This window comes from Salvia miltiorrhiza, chromosome 2, assembly GCF_028751815.1.
Source record: "Salvia miltiorrhiza cultivar Shanhuang (shh) chromosome 2, IMPLAD_Smil_shh, whole genome shotgun sequence".
Classification (NCBI taxonomy): Eukaryota; Viridiplantae; Streptophyta; class Magnoliopsida; order Lamiales; family Lamiaceae; genus Salvia; species Salvia miltiorrhiza.
The window spans coordinates 44,025,007-44,045,677 of NC_080388.1; the positions used below are offsets into that span (position 1 = coordinate 44,025,007).

Sequence of the window (20,671 nt, forward strand, 5' to 3'; positions counted from 1 at the left end):
GGTTTGGCGGGATACTACCGGAGATTCATCGAAGGATTCTCTAAAATAGCGAGACCAATGACGCAATTACTTCGCAAAGGAATCAAGTATAAGTGGAACGAAGAGTGTGAAGTCAGCTTCCAAGAGCTGAAGAAGAAATTGACAACTGCACCAGTGCTAGCAGTTCCAGCAGCCGATAAAGAATACGTGATCTTCACAGACGCGTCCAAAAATGGGCTAGGTTGTGTGTTGATGCAAGAAGGAAAGGTCATTGCCTACGCCTCGCGACAACTAAGGCCACATGAATTGAACTACCCTACTCATGATCTGGAACTGGCAGCAATTGTGCATGCTTTGAAAATTTGGAGACATCATCTATACGGAGTTAGATGTGAAATCTTCACTGATCACAAAAGCCTTAAGTATTTTTTCGAGCAGAAAGACTTGAATATGAGACAGAGGAGATGGCTCGAGCTCGTGAAGGATTACGACTGCGGTATCAACTACCACCCGGGAAAAGCTAATGTAGTAGCTGATGCTTTAAGTCGTAAAACTCAATCCGAGTTAGGACTTCTTCTCACTCAAGAGGACACGCTTGTAAGGGATTTTGACAAATTGAAGATAGAAGTGGTTCAGCCACCGGCAACGACAAGAGCAATTATTGCAACTCTAGTAGCCGTCCCAGACCTCAGAGAAAGGATCGTCAGTGCCCAGAGAGCGGATGAGAGCTTGGAAAAAGTTCATCTCAAGATCCGAACAGGCACGCCAGGAGGCTACCAAGAGGCCACGGATAACGCAGTTCTTTTTGAAGGAAGATTGTGTGTTCCCCATAACGAGGAACTGAGAAACGAGATCATGAGTGAAGCTCATGACACGCCCTATACCGCTCATCCCGGAAGTACCAAAATGTACCAAGATCTAAAACAGAAATTTTGGTGGGACGGGATGAAACGAGATATAGCCTCGTTTGTAGAGCGTTGCCTTGCATGCCAGCAAGTGAAAGCTTTACATCAACGACCATATGGGAAATTACAGCCATTGGAAATTCCAGAATGGAAGTGGGAGCACATAGCGATGGATTTCGTGACGGGTTTACCCAAGACAAATAGGGGCAACACAGCTATTTGGGTAATAGTAGACCGTCTCACAAAGAGCGCTCATTTTATACCGATTCCAATTACCCATGGATCGGAGAAACTATCCCAACTGTACATTCGTGAGATTGTACGGCTACATGGAATACCAATATCCATTACATCAGATAGAGATTCAAAATTTACTTCTAGATTTTGGATCAGTTTGCAGAAAGAGTTGGGAACGAGATTAAACTTTAGCACCGCCTTTCACCCTCAAACAGATGGACAATCAGAAAGGACAATTCAGACCCTTGAAGATATGTTGAGGACAGTGGTGCTAGACCGAGGAGGAAGTTGGGAATCAGTGCTGCCGTTAATCGAATTCGCCTACAACAATAGTTACCAGGCAACCATTGATATGGCACCTTATGAGGCGCTGTATGGAAGGAAGTGTAGATCACCACTTTACTGGGATGAGGTGGGTGAAAGAAAAATCCTTGGGCCAGATGCAGTAAGCGAGATGATTGAGACCATCCGCCAGATTAGAGCAAGAATTAAAGAGGCTCAGGACAGACAGAAGTCTTATGCTGATACCCGACGAACTGAACTACAATTTCAGATTGGAGACAAGGTTTTCCTTAAAATATCACCCTCGAAAGGGATCGTTAGATTCGGTGTTAAGGGTAAGTTGAGACCTCGTTTTGTAGGACCTTATGAGATCCTTGAAAGAATAGGTCCCGTAGCGTATAGGTTGGCACTGCCACCTAGCTTTGGAAACGTCCACAATGTGTTCCACGTGTCACAGCTGAGACGGTACGTGTTTGACCCCAAACACGTGATTCACCAAGATGAAATGATTCTTAACCCAGACTTGACGTACGAGGAAAAACCTGAAGCCATTTTGGACCGAAAGGTGCAAGAGTTAAGGAATAAATCGATCGCGTCAGTCAAAATACTGTGGAGACACCATGGACCAGAAGAAGCAACGTGGGAACTTGAGGACCAGATGAAAGAAAAATACCCAGAACTTTTCACATAGGTATGCAAATTTCGGGACGAAATTTCTTTTAAGGGGGATAGTATGTAATGACCCGACTTTTTATTAAGGATTATATACTTTTAATTACTGATTTAAGGATTGATTATGGTAATTAGAGTTCAGCATCCATTTATAAAATACGAACTTATATGAATTTGATCATTTATATATGTGATGATTTATTTTTTTATTTTCAATAGATGATGCACTCAAAATATATTTTGAGTCCATTAATTTATTGTGGAGAATTTAACACTGAAGTGTTAAATATGAATCTTTTATCGATTGTTTACTTAAGCCCATGAGTAATTTAATTTATGTTAGAAGCAAGCTCAAATGGATTTTATGCTTCAATAAGAATTAGGCTTATATGTCTTAATGTATTTAAATGAGTTTGGAACCATATAATTAATATATTAATCTCTTAGATATTTTAATTAGAATAATCCTAAGCATGCTGAATCCTAAGCATGCTGAAGAATTTACTACGCATGCTGAAGGAAATTCTTCAGTCTTACATGCCAGCTGAAGTGTTCATACCTGTAAGTTGAAAAAAAAAATTCCACAATCCTCATCCATCCAAACCACCCCATTTTTCTTTAAAACCACAGCCACTTTCACCATTCTCACACCACCATTTTCAACTACTGCAGCCCAATTTCACAGCCAATTTTAAGGTAATGCAACAAAGAAATTTCTGCATCTTTCCATTCTCTTCCCAAATTGATTCCTAATTTTTGTGATATACAATATCTGCAGAGACTATTATCCACCTACTCAAGGTATCATCACCCTCAGGGAACCACCAATTCATACGGCTGTTCTGATATTTCACAACATGTTTACATATGCACATATGAACTGAAATTTATAGACTAGTTCAGTTTCAAGAAAAGAATTTCAGATTTCAATAAGCATTTACAGTATTTGATTTCTGCTCAAAATCCTATGCTATTTTGTGAACTAAATTGTGGCTTGAACCTACTGTGTGTGTGAGTCGAAATCAGAGGGAGGCGGCAGCCGCGGTGGCTCGTCGCCGGCGACGGAGCGGCGGCGGTGAACCTGCCGTTGTCTCCGATCTGCCAAGAAAGGGAAAGAGGAGTTTCAGTTTTTATTTTAAAAAACAAAAAAGGGGAAAAAGATGAGGAAATTTAAAATGAAATGAGAATAGGGAGATCCGGGGCTTACCTTTGTGAGACGGTGCTCGGCTCCTCACAGCGAATCCGACGACGAACGGCAGCGATGGAGGACGAAGAGACGGCGGCCTGGCTTGGACTCCGGCAGAGAGGGCGCATGCCCTGTTCCGATCTAGAGATCTAGAAACCGAGAGAGAGAATCAGGGCGGGCAGGCGGCGGCCGTGCTCTTCCACGGCCAGGCGATGGCCGTGAACATCCGTGGCGTTGAACGGCGGCGGCGGATCTGCCATGGAGGAGAGGCGGAGGCGACGGAGCGGCGGCGTGGTTGCGCTTGCTGTGCCTTTCCAGCGGCCGAGATTGAGCGAGAGAGATAGAGGAGAAGAGGGGGGAAGAGTTCAGGGAGAGAGGAGGAGAGGCCGCGCCGCTCGCCGGCGGCGACGGCGCCGTTGAACGGCAGCGGCGGCGGCAGAACGATAGAGAGCAGAGAGAGTCGGGAGAGAGAGAGGTCCGAGAGTTAGAGAGAGAGAGAAGCTTGTGTGTTTTGGTGTGTTATGTGTGTGTTATGTGTGTGTATTGTGTGTGTATACTTAGGTTAGGAATTGGGCCGGGTTTGGGCCGATTTTTTTTAAATGTTGGGCTCCCTCTTGGGCCGATTTTATTAATTGTTTGGGCCGAGACTTGGGCCGATTTTAATAAGTGTTTGGGCCCTTATTTAATTAACAGATGGGCTTCGATTTAAATGTTTGGGCTCGGCCCTTTACAAATAAAATTTGATGGGCTTCTTTTAATTAAAGGATTTGGACCTATTTTAATTAAATTGTTTGGGCCTTATTCAAAGAAAAACATGATAGACTTAATTTATCTAATTAATTTGGGCTTATATCTATTTAAATTATTTGAGCTCTTAATTATTAATTTAAATTGAGCTTGATTAATTTAATTATATATATTGACCTTTAAATTAATTATTTAAATGGAGTTCTTTATTTCAAGTATTTATAAATGGATTATAAAATGAAATATTTCGAGTTAAACTCTCATTTAAATTAATTCTTTTCAAATGACTTGTTAATATGGATTATTTGAAAATGATTAAACGATTTTAAAAATAAGAAAGCATGATCTATGATGATATAATTTATCTATGTAATATTATAGGATTTGTTTTTAAATGACGGAATATTTGACTTGATGACATAAATAGAACGAGTTATGATTAATGCGCATGTTGATGTTCGAATAAATAGTTTCGAACCTAAATGATAGTTATGTGATAATGTTTTGAGTTTAAGGTTTTGACGAGATAAGATTAATTCTTTCCAGTCCACATTATATATTACTTGGGCTCCTACGATTTAATTGATTAAGTCCAATGAAATTTATTTATTTAACCCAATAAGAATTATTATTTTAGGCTTCTTTATTAATCCTAATTATTCTTAATTAGTAATTAATATTAAAATTTACTATTTTTTTTAGGGTGATGATGGGCTCACTTATTGGGCTTCATGATTTTATTATCTTGGGCCTCATTTGTTGGGCTCTAGAAATTAATTGATGTTGGGCCTAATATTATTAATGCACTGGGCTTCGAATTTATTCTTTTGGGCTCGAATTAAATTCCTTTTGGGCCTTGATTATTTTATTTTAATTGGGTCTTCATAATTATTCTATTAAATTTAATTAGAGAAGATTTTAAGACTTACTAATTATTAATTAGTAAGTGAATTAGATTATTTTAAGATGAGTAGATTATTAAAGATTAATAATCCGACCTCATAAGACGAGCTTTAATTCCTTAAATAGGATTAGCATCTCATAATTTAATTAAAGGAATATGAGTCATGCATAATCATTTCACGCATCCTCATTTATTGAGATTTTTCGAGAATTAGAATCTTATTTTATTTTCTCGGATTAAAGGTCAAGCACCAGAGTTAGAGCTAAACCGTGAGTCGGCTATTCAGGTGGGCTTTCTACGTATAAACTAAAATTATATATTAGAATTGTTAAGACTTTATGCTTATGAATTTAAATGATATTGTCAATGCCTAAATGCTTTATGTTTTATTATTAATTGCCTATCTGATGTTAATCGAATTCGGATTCTGGATGGGACCGCAAATCCCTTCGGAATTAGTGTACACCCTTGTGATCGTGAGTCATCTAGCGGGTTGGCCGATCATAGTGTCCGTAGAGGGAGGCCTCCCTCTCGGCACGAGTTACTGATATGGTGATTAATGATATAAAATACCTGCGCGGGTTATTGATGAAAGAAATGATATTATGTTTGGTAAATACGAGTCTTTAAAGGAAAATCCTCGTATCTTACTACTGTTGAAAGGCTTGACAATAAAATATTATGCATGTATGTAAATTTCGGCAAGTGTCCACTAAGTACTCTTGTACTTAGCCCTGTATGTATTTATAAATGTGCAGGTTGAGCTGTGATCGAGGATGTAGTGTGCAAGCGGAGCTTTTGTCAATTTAGGACGAGAACCTCAGAGTGGAGTATATGTCTTCATACATATACTCAAGTTATTGTTATTCCGCTGCGAACACTGATTATGTTAAGATATTATGTCATTTGTCAAACAATATGTATTATTTAATAATGTACTAAAACCATTGAGTACCCCGTTTTGGGATAATATTATGTACGGTCCCCTTGTGGCCTTCGTTGATATCTAGATATTTCGATTGATTTCTTTATACAAGTCGAGTCATCAAGAAAACGAATATGCCCTTTCTAAATCCCGCTCCTAAATTCCCTCCCTTAGTCGCGGTTTTCCCGAATTTGCTATCCTTAGCAAGTGCGGTCGTGACATCGGACTATTTTCGATTCGGGCCATTTGGACTAAATTTTTTTCGAGTTAAAAAATTTCAGTCCTAACCCTCATTTTTTATCGGTCTATTCGGGTCGACCCGTCAGTTTCAGGCTTCTTTGACATCCCTAGCACTTCAATTAACTAGAATTATTTGAATAAATAAAGCAAGCATGCGAATATTATCAACAGTGCTATTATTGTAATTCACTTTTATTTTAATAAATATTACTCCCATCCGTCCACGAAATAAACTCTCATTTGCCCTTAAATTTTTGTCCACCAAATAAACTCCTATTCTACTTTTTGGACAATTATGTTTTCCCTTATTTCCTACATTTATTATCCTTTACCACTCATGGGCCCACCCCACAACACATTTATCATTTTTATATTCACATTTATTATTCTTTACCTCATGGACCCACCCCACAACACCTTTATCATTTTTATATTCTATATTTACTACTCCCTCCGTCCCACCATTTTAGTCCCTTATTCTATTTTGAGATGTCCCAAAAAGATAGTCCACTTTTCTAATTAATACTATATAAAAATATTATTTTTACTAAATTAACCTTATTTAATGCTTCACTTAAATGTGAAAAGGATGTGTGAAAATAATAAATAAGGGTATAAAAGATAAAAATATAAAAATTAAATGCATTTTCTTAATATGTGTGAAAAGTGGGAGTGGACTAAAATGGTGGGACGGAGGGAGTACCATTTACCACTCATGAGCCCACTTCATAATACATGTATCACTTTAGTCAACTATTCTTATATTTCACTCACAACACCTTTATCAATTTTCTTAGTTTCCATGTCGATCATCAAATGAGAGTTTATTTCGTGGACAGATGGAGCAGTATTTTTTATTTATTTTACTTTAAATCTATTTTATTATTTATTATATATATATATATATATATATATATATATATATATATATATATATATATATCGTGATTCTCGAATTGTATTCGATAACTAAATGAATCACAAAAAATATTTGTATTCTTATTTGAATCATAAAATTTCATATTCGAATATCAAATATTTGAATCGAATACCGAATCAAATCAAAATTATTTGATTCATTTATATCCCTACACACATGCACAAACCCTCTTCCCCCTTTTCTATTGCTCGCCGCCAGCCACCGCCCGGCCAGGGCCGTCTCTGAGGGCGGGCCAGCATGGGCGACCGCCCAGGGCCCATCATTTTTGGGGGCCCAAAATTTTTTATATTCTCTTATATATATTATTATTATTATTATTATTGGCCAAACTTTCTTCTTGTGTATACTATTAGCATTGAATAAAAAAATGAGGCTAAAAAAATTTCATCCTGAATAATTTTGGGGCCCCCAAAAATTATAAGGTCTAATATCATTTTTTGTGTATACTATGCGCATTGACTCTATCATGAAACAATTAGAAGGTCTAATATCTAATACAAGTTTGACTATTGCTAAGAGTTTTGCATCTAATATGAATATGGATCCAATATTTTTAATAAAATGTCATTTAGAATTTGAATATTTTGTAGTTGTTGTGGACATAACGATTACTTCTTTAAAATGTAGATTTAAAGAAATGAAATCATTTGATCATATATTTGGTTTTTCATTTGATTCGAAAACTTTAAAATTTTTGGATAGTGAAAAATTAAGACATTAATGTGTTAATTTTAAATCTACTTTTACTCATTATATGAGTTAGATGATTTATTTATTGAATTAAAAATATTACAAATGAAATTATCAAATAAAATAACTTCCACTATTGAAATTCTTGAATTTATGAAAATTACAGATTGTTATCCAAATGTTGCAATATTGTTAACTATGTCTGTAACAGTAGCTTCGGCTGAGAAGAGTTTATGGAAGTTAAAATTATTGAAGACATATTTAAAAACGTCGATATGGCAAAAAAGATTAAATAGTTTAGCAATTTTTTGTATTAAAAAATATATCTTAAAAAATATTGAAACAAATGTTCTTATAGATGACTTTGCAAGTAAAAAAGGCGAGAATAAGTCATTTTTTATATAATTATTAATATATTTTTTTATCGAAATATTATAATATGACTTTAAAAAAAGTGTTTTTTTGTATTGTTATGATGGTGAATAGAGGGCCCATTTTTATCGTTTCGCCCTGGGCCCATTTTTCGTCAGAAACGGCCCTGCGCCCGGCGCCGCCTCGCCGGCAGACAGCAGCTGCAGCGCCTCCTTTCCCCCCCCCCCCCCTCCCCAATCTCTCCTCTCAACTCTCGCTCTCCCTTCTCGCCGATAGCAGCCACGGTAGTAGCGTGACAGCAGCGCCGCCCCTCTTTCTCTCCTGCAGACGGACAGCCGCCGCCGCTCTCCTTCTATTCACGGCGAGACAACAGCCACTCACCCTCTTTCATCTCTAATCTCTTTCTAAATCTCCATGTTGCAAATTTCTTTTCAAAGGTGAGAAGTTTTGGCAAATTAGTCATTTAGGCATCAGATTAGGCGTATGTGGGTTTCTTTAACAAAAGTATAGAAGATCAGATTTTTATGTCAAGAGTCATTATGAGAGGCTTATTATTTGGGTTTCTGTACAAGCTAAAAGAATAAGAAGATAATTGAAGCTACTGCTATGTTGAGATTAAATTTACAGAAACAATGAAATTACCCTTTGATGAAGATCTCTGAATGATTAATTGTTGGAGAACATAATGAGAAGTGTGCTGTGTTTTCGGTTTCAGAAGAAATGTGATAAAAGAATGTGAATTTGATGATGAGAAAGGAGAAGTCTGTTAAGTCTGGGTTGTTTCACGTGAATTTTCAGAAAATGAGATTGATGAGGTAGATTGGTGAATTTAAATATAATAGAAATCTGAGTGATACGTGGATGAGAAAAAGATGAATAAGAACAAGTGGCGGATCTAAAATACCGTAAACTCTCTCTCACTTCATATCTGAAATCCATTACATATTTATGGGCTTATGATAATGACAATAATTGGGCTTTTGATAAAAGATGATAAATGGGCTTTCAAATAATAAAATTTTGACCCATTAACAAAAGAAAATTAAAAACTATGACCCAATATATATTAGACTGCAACTAGTTTTATTTAGGCCCAAATTAAATTAAATAATCCTTTGAAAATATAAATTTCTATAATTATAGATAAAATCTATAGTTCAAAGTCTTATATCTAACTAGGGGCGCGACTAGATAATTCGTAAGCTTAATATAAAATAAAATTTTCAATGATTTTACAATTTAAATGCTTCAAAAATAACTGAAATCTAAAATAATTTAAAATAAATAATTTGGTTTCGGGCTGTCACATATATAATATGCGTTGTTCTGTTGTACAAAAAAAAAAAGAATTTTCAACAAAAAAATAAAAAATTAAGAAAAAATAAAATAAAATGTCAAAAAATACAATGCATTTTTTGTACTATTTTATGCATTTTTGTATATAAAGTTATGCATGATTCTGTAAAATACTGTGCATGGAAAATATATAAGTTTCAGAAAAACTAAAAAAAAGAAAAGAAATATATATATATATATATATATATATATATCAATTTTTTTTAATATTCAATTTTTTTTCCTGATTTTACCCTTGCGCGGATTTTACCTTGGAAGACCTCTATCACGTGTCACAATCTTGGTGCGCCACATGAAGAAAATGTGTGGTACAGATTTGGATCTATATACTGTCTGAGGGAAAGGGATCTATATAATCCTTTCGCTATATATATATATATATATATATATATATATATATATATATATATATATATATATATATAGGGGCGGGCTAAAATAAAAACACTTATTAAAATATAAAATATAAACGATTTTCAGCCTTTAGATCATCAAGATCTACGGTTGATTCGTAACCCTTTTGGATGAATTCGTGGTCCTGGGTTCGAATCTCAAAGGTAGCAAAAATTTATTTTTCACAATTCGTAACCATGTTGGATGAATTCGTAACCCTGTTGGATAAAATTCGTACATTAAAAAACGTTTATATTTATATTTTAAGAAGTGTTTTCACTGTAGCCCCCCCTATATATATATATATATATATATATATATATAGGGAGAGGTGCAAATAAGAACCACTAAATAAAATTAGAACGGAGAACCATTTTAAGCCATTCGATCATCAAGATCTACGGTGGATGCATCATCTTGGTGGATGAATGCAGATCCTGGGTTCGAATCCTGAAGGGAGCAAAATTTTTATTATTTTCGGATGCATTAAATTTAATAGCGAATGCATTAATTTATATAGCAGCAATAAAATTACTGCATCTGCTATACAAATTAATGCATTCGCTATTAAATTTAATGCATCCGAAAAAAATAATTTTTTTTGCTTCCTTCAGGATTTGAACCCAGCACCTGCATCCATCCACCAAGATGATGCATCCACCGTAGATCTTGATGATCGAATGACTTAAAATGGTTCTCCGTTCTTATTTTATTAGTGGTTCTTTTTTGAACCTCTCCCTATATGGAGAGGTTCAAGAAAGAACCACTAAATAAATAAAAAAAGAACGAAAAACCATTTTAAGCCATTCGATCATCAAGATCTACGGTGGATGCATCATCTTGTTGGATGAATGCAGATCCTGGGTTCGAATTCTGAAGGGAGCAATTTTTATTTTTATTTTTTTTAGTGCATTAATTTTAACAGCGAATGCATTAATTTTTACAGTGAATGTATTAGATTTGATGGTTCTCACGTTCTCACAAATAATGTAGTTCTCTCTAGAACCACACCCTATATATATATATAATTGCGCTAAAATAAAAATCATTCTGTATATATATTAAAAATGACGAATTTGTTAAAAATTGGAAGTTTGTTTTATTATTACTAAAACACCTTAATTAGAATTTAAGTTTAATTTGTAATAAGATTTCAAATTTGGAATTTAAATTGTAATGATCTCTCAATTATATTTATTAGTATCAATTTTCGATATACACATACACGTATAAATGAATTTTTGCCTGCAGTGATTACAAAAGTGGACCTCATGTATTCATGTTTATCAAATAGGTACGGAAAAAAAATCAATAACTATCTTACAAACAATGGATTTTATATATGCCACGTAATAGCATTTGATCAATTGCGTGAAAATTACTTATCGATAGAACTTAAACAAGATTAGGAAATGATATACGTTAGTAATTTTTAATTAAATCCAAAATGACAAGATTCAAGATTTATATCTCCCTAACCACAGCAATCATATCTATATGCCTGTGATGTCGACAATTATGTCAATTTTTACACATGGCAAGAATTTAATGATTTATGTTGAATGATTAGGCATCCACGTCATAGGACATTTAATGACTTTGTTCGTGTAAGACAAGAAAAATAAAATTATTAATATTTTTTGTCATAGTTGACAATTTGATATGCTATCAAGAAGAGGGTAATGAGTGTAGGTGCTTTTTTTTTACAATAATTTTTTTATCTCATTGATATTATGACATATTTGAACAACTAAAATAAGTATATTAAAATTATAAAATATTTTATCTGAAGACTTTCATTAATGACCTAAACCCTATCCTTATTAATAATCTCTGGAATCAAACATTAAAAACAATCGTCTATTTTCATATGATTTGCAATTTAATTATTTCATAAAATCGGATCTTGGCACACTATCGGGTAACTACCATTGCAAATTTTTCTCGTTATCCAAAATAGGTAAAATTGGTTAATGTAATTTTTATTTTATTTTTAAATTATAAGAGATATCTGAATATATATAATCAATTATTCAATCCGCATGCAGGCGGGATCTCACCACCATCCAAAAAATGGGAAAGCAACACCGCACGCAGACGAGAATACAACATCACTTAAAGTGGGAAAATATCACCACACATAGACGACGGGATTGAATTATTATATAGAAAGCAAAATAAATAACTTGAAAACTAATCCTCCACTTCTCTAATACGACCAAAGTTTGGTTTACTTACTCTAATCTTTACTGCATGTACCGTCGATTCTATTTTTCTTTCTCAAGTTCATCGGTTTGTATTAACAGTACCTGTAATTAACTAATAAAAAATTATTTTCTCTATGGTACAAATACCTTTTTATATATGTGTGTTATATTATCTTATCTTATCTTATTTTATCTTCTTTAGAAACATGAGAAAATATTATCAATCATACAAGTATCTTAAGCTTGTTTATTAGGGGTATTAGCTAGGGTGTAATATATGACATCCTAATATGATGTTTACTTCAAAATATAAGGCCCTTTATAAAGAAAGGGTTCAATATGTATTATAATTTATAAATTTAATAATATATTAAATTACCAAATACAATTATTTATTAATAAAATACATAATTTAATACAAATAATCAAACATAATATTGATATCTTATGCAATATAAGATGCCAATGAAACATATATATCAAGCCCTTATCACATACCGTCAAGCAAACGAGCCCCCATAATAATATTATTATGAATTGGAACGATAAAAACGGAGAAGGAAGAAGAAATGATTATTTGGATTTTTTTCATGTTAGTCGGAAAAAATTGTCTACCCTACAAATATATATATATATATATATATATATATATATATATATATATATATATAAAATACTCATACTCTATATTCCTCCAATAAGTTTTTGTTTATAAATAAAGTATGTGTCCCCTAATAATTTCATAATTCTATGGCAAAAATTTAAATATAATATTAAAATTCTCATCTTGTCATTGTCCTTAACAGTTTTTAATGAGACATTCAAGTGGCGCGAACTCCTATTTGTAAACTGTGAGGTCTAAGGTTCAAACTCCACCACTCCCTCTCACCCTGAATCAAAAAAATTATTGTCATTAACGCAAATTTTTTAGTTGATCGATCAAAGGTAAGAAGAGTAAATTATCCACTTTTTTAATATATAATTTTTTTTATGATAAATATTATTTTCTTAAATATATGATGATGTTGTCAATGAACATTCAAACGGTGAGAACCCCTATCTCTAAACAGTGAGGTCTAGTGTTCAAATCCCTTATTTTTCAAGTGAAAAAAATAAAAAATAAAAAATATTATGATATGCTCCATCCACTTGGCACGCTATAAATTCCTCTCTTCATTTCCATTATGTACAAAATCTCACCCTCCCAATCAAAACCACCCAAATTCTCTGAAAATGGCCATCCCATTTCCAGATTTCCCAGAAAACCCAATAAATTTTAAATCACTGAACAAGAATCAAAACTTGGAAAAACTCAAAAAGAGTACTAAACCCAACCAAAAATCACTGTGGGCATTTTTGTCTTCCATTTTGATATACACTTCCGTGTTCTACATTTTTAACCTCTCACCTTCGAGCTTAATCTGTAGCACCAAATTCTGGTTTTTCATATCAAACACCCTCGTTCTCATCGCCGCCGTTGATTTTGCCGCATTTTCTCACGACCAAGGGCACGTCATCAAACACGCTACCACCACATCATCATCAAAAAGCAACAATGATCAAAGACAACACCGCCGCCACATCGTCTATCACTATCAAAGACACTGCTGCCACGTCACCCAAAGGCGGCGCCATCGTCTTGTTTGAGGCGACTACGTGGCATGACGTGAAAGAAGAAGAGAATCCCAAGGAGAAGATTCGCGCGCGGAGTAATTCCGTGGTCGTGGCGGCGGCGGAGGAAGAGGGGAAGGCGATGGTTTTGCATAGAACATTGTCGGAGAAGCACGATCGCGAAGATCATCGATCATTCGAAGACGAGAAAGTTAACGAGTTTTCACAAATGTCCAATGAAGAATTGAACAAAAGAGTCGAGGAATTTATTCGACGATTTAATAGGCAGATTAGGCTTCAAGCACGACACAATTTGGAGATGAATCAAATTCAGTTAAGATCGATGAGACCCGAGTTCGAGTTTTTATGTATAAAGAAATCGTTGTTCTACCAACTACTTCACATACATTTCATGAAGCTTCGATTTTTTTTTTCCCCTTAGATCCTTTTATTGATGTAGTGAGGCTTTTATAGATTATTGTAATTAGCCGGAGAGTATTTAAATTACAATTAATTATACGATACTGACCTTTAAAATATGCAGGATTTTTTATTTTTCATAAAAATTGTAAATATATATGGCCTCCAAGTGATTAGAGATGCACGGTCTGGGTTGCCCAAAATTTTGTATTGTAACAAAATGATCCAGTTATTCATTTTGAGACCATTAATTTTATCTCATGTTATATTTATAATTTTTTGTAAGGTTGGACCATAAAGTGTAATTAATCTTATATATATGTTTCTATTTTTTTTTTAACTATAGTTGTGATATGGTGGACTTATCTTAACGAGCTAAGCAATCAAATGGGTTTTTTTTTTTTTAAAATTATAAAAGGTATCTATTATATAATCAAATAATAATTTTTAAAAGTAATATATCCAAGTATGATGTCCATGCATCATCATGGACATCATTCATGTTTTAATAGTAAAATCATATAAACTTTATAAAGAAATGGTAAATCTATATAGTTGTAGGAGTAATATATATATCCAACTACGATGTCCGTGCATCATCAATTATATAAATTTAAATTGACAACTTATGTGAAACAATCACAACATCCGGTGAAAACATTAATATTGTGTAAATGAAGCTCTAAAATCTTGTTCACGTACTACCCTACTAACCAAAGTCACTCTAAAACAGGATTTATTGTCCTAGTTATTTAAAGCGATCATCCAAGCACACACGGGCTATCAAATTTGTTTGTTTAAATGTCTATTTCAAAATTTCAGTGATATAGATCTGACCTTATTTCGCTTGACCTAGATTATGGAAATCCAAAGTTCAGATGTCCAAATCAATGAGACTAATGCTACATCAAGAGAGTGTGACATATGTTATAAATTTGTAAGTTAATATAGTATTTGATTTTATTTAGGTTTCTTAGTCCGATTATTTGGGGTCCAAAACAAGATAAGTTGTTGAAAATTGTTGATCTTGCATAAATAAATGTAGATTTGAAGCCAGGTAGATAAAATATTGAAATGTTAAATTTTGGAAGGTTTGATCGGACGATTTAGATGGTTGAACGATAATTTTATAATTGGTCCAAATTTTACTAACGATTTTTGCGAATTGAAATATTTTATATATGAGCTCGTTTGTTTGATACAAAGTTTGTCATAAGAAAGTAATTCGACTCTAAAATATTATACTTTTGTGTTTGGTTACATTTTTGCACTCAAGTGCAAACCATCCCACTGCTGATTAATCTTACTGAGGACCAGTTAAAACTTAAGTGTTTCCCTTATGCGCTTAAGGATCGAGCGAGGACGTGGCTGCTATCTCTGCCGCCCAACTCCATAACCACTTGGGGAGAGGCATGTGAGAAGTTCATGCTGAAGTATTACCCGAATCATAAGACGCAGGAGATCAGAGCTGAAATCATGAACTTCATCCAAGGAACGGACGAGCCCTTCCATGAGGCTTGGGAGAGATTTCAAGAACTCCTCCGCCAGCCCGCAGCATCAACTGACCACTGTAATGTTGATGCAATTTTTTTATGACGGGCTGCTTCAAACTACTCAATTAATGGTGGACAGCATTGCAGACGGGAACATAGCTAGAAAGACAGCTGCAGAGCTGAACCAGATTTTCCAGACTCTGGCCGAGAGTTCTCAGCAAAAGTCGACCCGTGGACGCCGGGTTGAGGCCAGCGCAGTAGCACCGACTGGCGAGCTGCAATGATGCGAGAATTGCAACAGCTCAAGATGAGCAAGATGGAAACTCCGCCTGTCCTTGCGCAGAGCATCGAGCCTTGTGGAATATGTGGTGATTTTAGCCACGGAATAAATGAATGCCATAGAATGGGAGAATATACTCCAGAAGGCGCAGCTGAAGTTTATGCGGCGCAAGGATTTCAGAGCAGACCGCAATTTGGGCAGACTTATAATCAAGGCCAACAAAACTTCAATAGCAGATGGAGAGGTCAGCAGCCTTATGCACCGCAACAAAACTTTTTCCAACAATATCCACCAAGGTATCAGCAGCAAGAGAATTTTCAGCCCGCTCAACAATTTCAGAATGCTCCACAATATCAAAAGCAGATTCCACAGCAGAAACAGTCTCTGGAGGAGACAATGCAATCGTTTATGGAGATCAGCAAGCAGAATATGAAGTCTCAAGCAGCCACTATCAAACACCTTGAGACTACTGTGGGGCAGTTGTCGGGAACTCTGAACCAGCAGCAGCCCGGGAAACTTCACGGTCAGCCTTTGCATGCTCATCAGGTCCTAGCTATTACTGTTCTTCCAGAGCAGACAACACCGCTAGCGCTGTCAAGGATGCCAGAGCTATCAAGGATGCCAGAACAGACAAAGGCTGCCAGAGCTGAAAAGGATGCCAGAGCTGAAGATAAGTCCAGAGTTGAAAAGGCTGCCAGAGCTGTCGAGTAATCGCCAGATCTGTCAAAAATGCCAGTGTTGTCAAGAAAGCCAGAGCAAACTAGGCTGCAAGCTCTGGCAGGCTCCTGCCAAAAACATGCTGATGAAAAATGGAAGAGCAAAACTGTGGAAGCCTTCAAAGCTAGCCAACGTCCCAGTCCACCTTTGCCACCGATGATTGTTGATCCAACCCAACCACTACCGAAGCAAGGAGATCCAGGCAGCTTCATTTTTGGTATTGGTTTGGGTAGAGCTGGGGAGGTCTCGGGCATGTTAGACTTGGGTGCGACAGTCAATTTGATGTCGTTTGATATTTTTCAGAAGTTGGGCAGGAACGGAGATGAGCTGAAGTGCACTAATATGAGATTTCAGCTAGCTGACGGTGTTATAAGCAGCCCACGTGGACTTTTGGAGGATGTCGAAGTCACGGTGAGAGGAATCAAAGTGCTGGCAGATTTTGTGGTGCTCGATGCAGGAAAAGGCATTAGAGGAGAGAACGACCATCTTGTTCTGCTTGGCCGGCCTTTTATGGCTACTACCCGGACTCGCATTGATATGGGATCTGGAACTTTGAGTATGGTCGGGTCAGCTCTGACCAGCCCGCCAGCTCTGACCAGGCTGCCAGCATTGACGAGGCCGCCAGCTCTGGTGAGCACTCGCCGAAATTATGCTGAGGAGAAATTGATGAGCACTTGCCCGGAAGAGGACAAAATAATGCAGGAGTTTCTTGATAACCTGCTAGATGAGGTGGCCATTGAAGATGAATTTTTGGACAAGCTGCAACTCGACGTTAATGCAGTTCATGAATTACCGACTAACTTGAAAGAGGACGCAGTCGTTGAAGAAGAATGGGCTGACGTGCTGAAATGCAATGATGGTGTCGTGCAAGGATTGCAAGGTGTACTGCTATATATTGGAGGAGAAGAAAGAGGGAAGCATGAGATCTGGCTCCTGGGTCGAGAGAGTGTTGAATGTGATGAACGTTGTTTGCTCATTAAGAGGACCCACAACTGAAATGGAGAAGGACGTGCTTTCACAGGGATTAATGCAGCCGACGCGTCAAAGTGATTTTGGTTAAGGGTTTCTCTAAGTCGGGCTGGCGACTTTAAAACTAGCGCTGCATGGGAGGCAACCCATGTTGTTCTTCTTAGTTTGCTTTTCGTTTCTTTTTGTTCTGTTGTTTCTTTGCTTTCTTTTGTGTTTCTTGTTTTGATGCCTTTGGTGTTGGTTTAATCTTGTTAGTGTTCTTATTTTTTTTGTTGCAGATGAGTTTAATCGCCAACGCTGACAAACTCGCCAGCTTTGACTAAAGCGGCCAGCGCTGACCTTTAAGCCAGCGCTGACAAGGCCACCAGCGCTGACGAGGGCTGCTAGCGCTGATTTTTTCCAGCGTAGAGTCCTTAAAGCCCTTAGGCCACAAACCCCACATCCCACGCTGCATACTTTCAACCTTCGCCACCCCACACCGTGCTTCTTTTTCTCACTGCCAATAATCAGGGACGTTCTTCTAACTCTTTTTATCTTTTGCCCTGAGGACATGGCATTCTTTTTGTAGAGAGGGTGTGTTGTTTTGATGAGTGCTTTTGTGCATCCTTCTGATTGGGCGATTGGTCCCTCTGTTCTTAGCTTGTTCTTGGATGCTTGCTAATTTTTATGAATTTGTGGAAGAGATGATTCTTGATGTGAATTTCGGGGGTAGTGTTGTTTGGTGGTTATTCTGATTTTGCTTTTGATATATGTTTCTTGTTTGTGCAAAGAAGTATGAGTTTTGTTGCAACACGGTTGTAAGTAAGTAAAATGTGATTTGTCCGGTAGATGCTAGAAAGAGTGTTGTCATTGTGATTGCCTACGATCGTATCCTTATATGTGAATTATTGACAGTTCTGAACATCTTGCCAGCTCTGAACATCTGGCCAGCTCTGAAAATGACAGCTCTAAGTCTCTGCTCCGCTAGTTTAACTATGAGCATGGGAAACCACGTGAGAAGACTTTGGATTACATCCAAATGGTTTTATTTCACGAATTATGGCTCAACTGTCGAAATTTAAGTGATTAAGCACACAAAGTGTGAGAAAGGAAAAGTTGTGAAATGGAGATACTGATTATAAAGGCGATCACATTAGGGAAATTCACTTCTAGCGGAGAATTGGGCCTGATCGAATTATTTGCATTACTGCTGTGTTGCTTCTTAAACTTTAAGTTACTTGCATGATCTGAGAGATATGTGTTGATTGAAAAATTTTGAATTGACTTGTTGAATGTTTGGATGGAAATAATCATCGTGGAACGCTCTCTTCCTAGGATTCATACTGATTTTGCTTGAGGACAAGCAAAAGGATAAGTGTGGGGGGGTTGATTTATGCCTAATTGTTCTTAATTTGGGGGGTTTGAGTGTGCTAAATTTGAGTTAAATATTTTGGAAGTTGGTGCGTTTATGGGTTTGTTTAATGCTTTGTAGGAGATTTTGATATAATAGGAGGAAGAATGCTTTGTTCGAGTTTTTGGATCATAAATTGCTTATTTGGGCTCAAAGTGGTGCCCAGCGCTGACGGCACATACTCTGCTGCCTCGCTAGAGCTGACAGAGCTAACAATCCCAAGCCAGAGTTGAGTTCCAGAACTGACCAAAGTCGACAGAGTGGACTTTCACTAGACCAGACTTCCATTGCCAGAGCTGGCATTCATCTGTGCAGAGCTAAAGCTGACAGAGCTGGCATTTATTCATCCAGAGCAGATTACATCTCCAGAGCTGACTTTACTTGCCAGAGCCAACATTGTTCCAGAGCTGGCAATCACTTGCCAGAGCTGCCATGACTTGCCGAACAAGTTATCCTTCGCTGCAATCTCCTGTGCGTGCACGCCTGCCTTGATGTTTATCTTTTAGGTCCAGTTTGGCTGGGCCGTTCTTGATGGATTTTAGGGTTGATGAAAGGTAGTCTATATAAAGGGCTTAATGTTCATCATGAGAAACTATCCTTCAGCCTTCGGACCAAGAATAGCTTCGACCTTAGGCATCAAAACAATCTTTAGTTTAATTCTCGTTTTTCATAGTTCTTTAGTTTCGAGTTTTTATTCTAAGTTAGCATTCAATTCAGTTTTAGTTAGTTCTTCGTTTTGAGTTGTAATCAAGTGACAGATTTGCTTCTCGAGACGATTTTAGTATTTATTAATTACGTTTATTTATTAGTTTCTACATGCATTATGTTTCGCTTTCAATTATGCAATTTCGTTTATGTCAATTAGATTAGAAGCTTTTAATTATAGTTGTTTAAATTCTTAGCATAATAGTGTTTAAATTCTTAGTAGCTTTACTTTAATCGTTTAATTCTGCCTAGGGTTTAATAGTTTATTTATGCTTAAGTATTTGAGTTTCGCCTAGTTAATTCTTAAGTTTAATTTCAAGTTAAGTTTTAATTCCAAGCATTAGTTTAATTTTACAGTTTTCAATCCAAACTTTACTGCTTTCGCTGTGATACAATTAGGAGCCCTGTAAAATCTTTCTTGAGAGATAACTTTGGGTCAACTTACCATTGCTAGAGTGTCCTTGTCCTATTGCAAGTCAATCTAAAGGTGTTTTAGGTTGAGTCAACTGCAAAGAGAAACTTAACTGCTGACAACGTGATTAATCTCACCGGCTATTTCGAAACATAAGTTTTCCGCTGCGTGTGTTATTAGTCTAACTGATCTATCTCCGGATAGCCAGTAAGATTCATAACATCTCTCTGTTTAACAAACTCGACTGAAACTTTACGTGTATCAGTTAAAGTCTCTGACTTAACTGATAACTCTTTACTGAAGAGTATTGAATATCAGTCGTCAACCTTATTTTGATAAAACTCTTTTAACTAAAAAGGTTGAGTCAGTTTGTATTTTAAGTTTCATTTTCAAAAATAGCATATAGGTGTATTCCCCCTCTCCATACACCTATTCGAGACCCTCCGGACCTAACAGTAGGTTTATATGTTTGGAATTCATATATTATCTTCGTATAAAGTCTAGTTGTTGCTAGCATAGTTGATAGGTTTAGAAATGATTTCTATTATTATGAATCTTATCAATACCATTCAATAAGAGAGATTCTATTGAGATGATTCATGTTGTAAAAGAGATTTTTTATAATGAACATACAACTGC

General features: G+C 36.1%; 1 protein-coding gene and 1 long non-coding RNA gene across 2 annotated transcripts; one reads left to right on the forward strand and one right to left on the reverse strand.

Moving 5' to 3' along the window:
- Window positions 1-2,941: 2,941 nt before the first annotated feature.
- Window positions 2,942-3,628, reverse strand: LOC131013624 (uncharacterized). The gene is made up of 2 exons (XR_009097754.1): window positions 3,283-3,628; window positions 2,942-3,173 (listed from the first exon to the last, which is right to left on the reverse strand). It is a non-coding gene; the product is annotated as an uncharacterized LOC131013624 (long non-coding RNA).
- Window positions 3,629-13,189: 9,561 nt separating this feature from the next.
- LOC131013626 (uncharacterized) lies at window positions 13,190-14,185 on the forward strand. The gene has a single exon (XM_057941757.1). It carries the CDS (start codon window positions 13,591-13,593, stop codon window positions 14,086-14,088), a length of 498 nt encoding a protein of 165 aa, XP_057797740.1. The 5' UTR covers window positions 13,190-13,590; the 3' UTR covers window positions 14,089-14,185.
- Window positions 14,186-20,671: the final 6,486 nt, after the last annotated feature.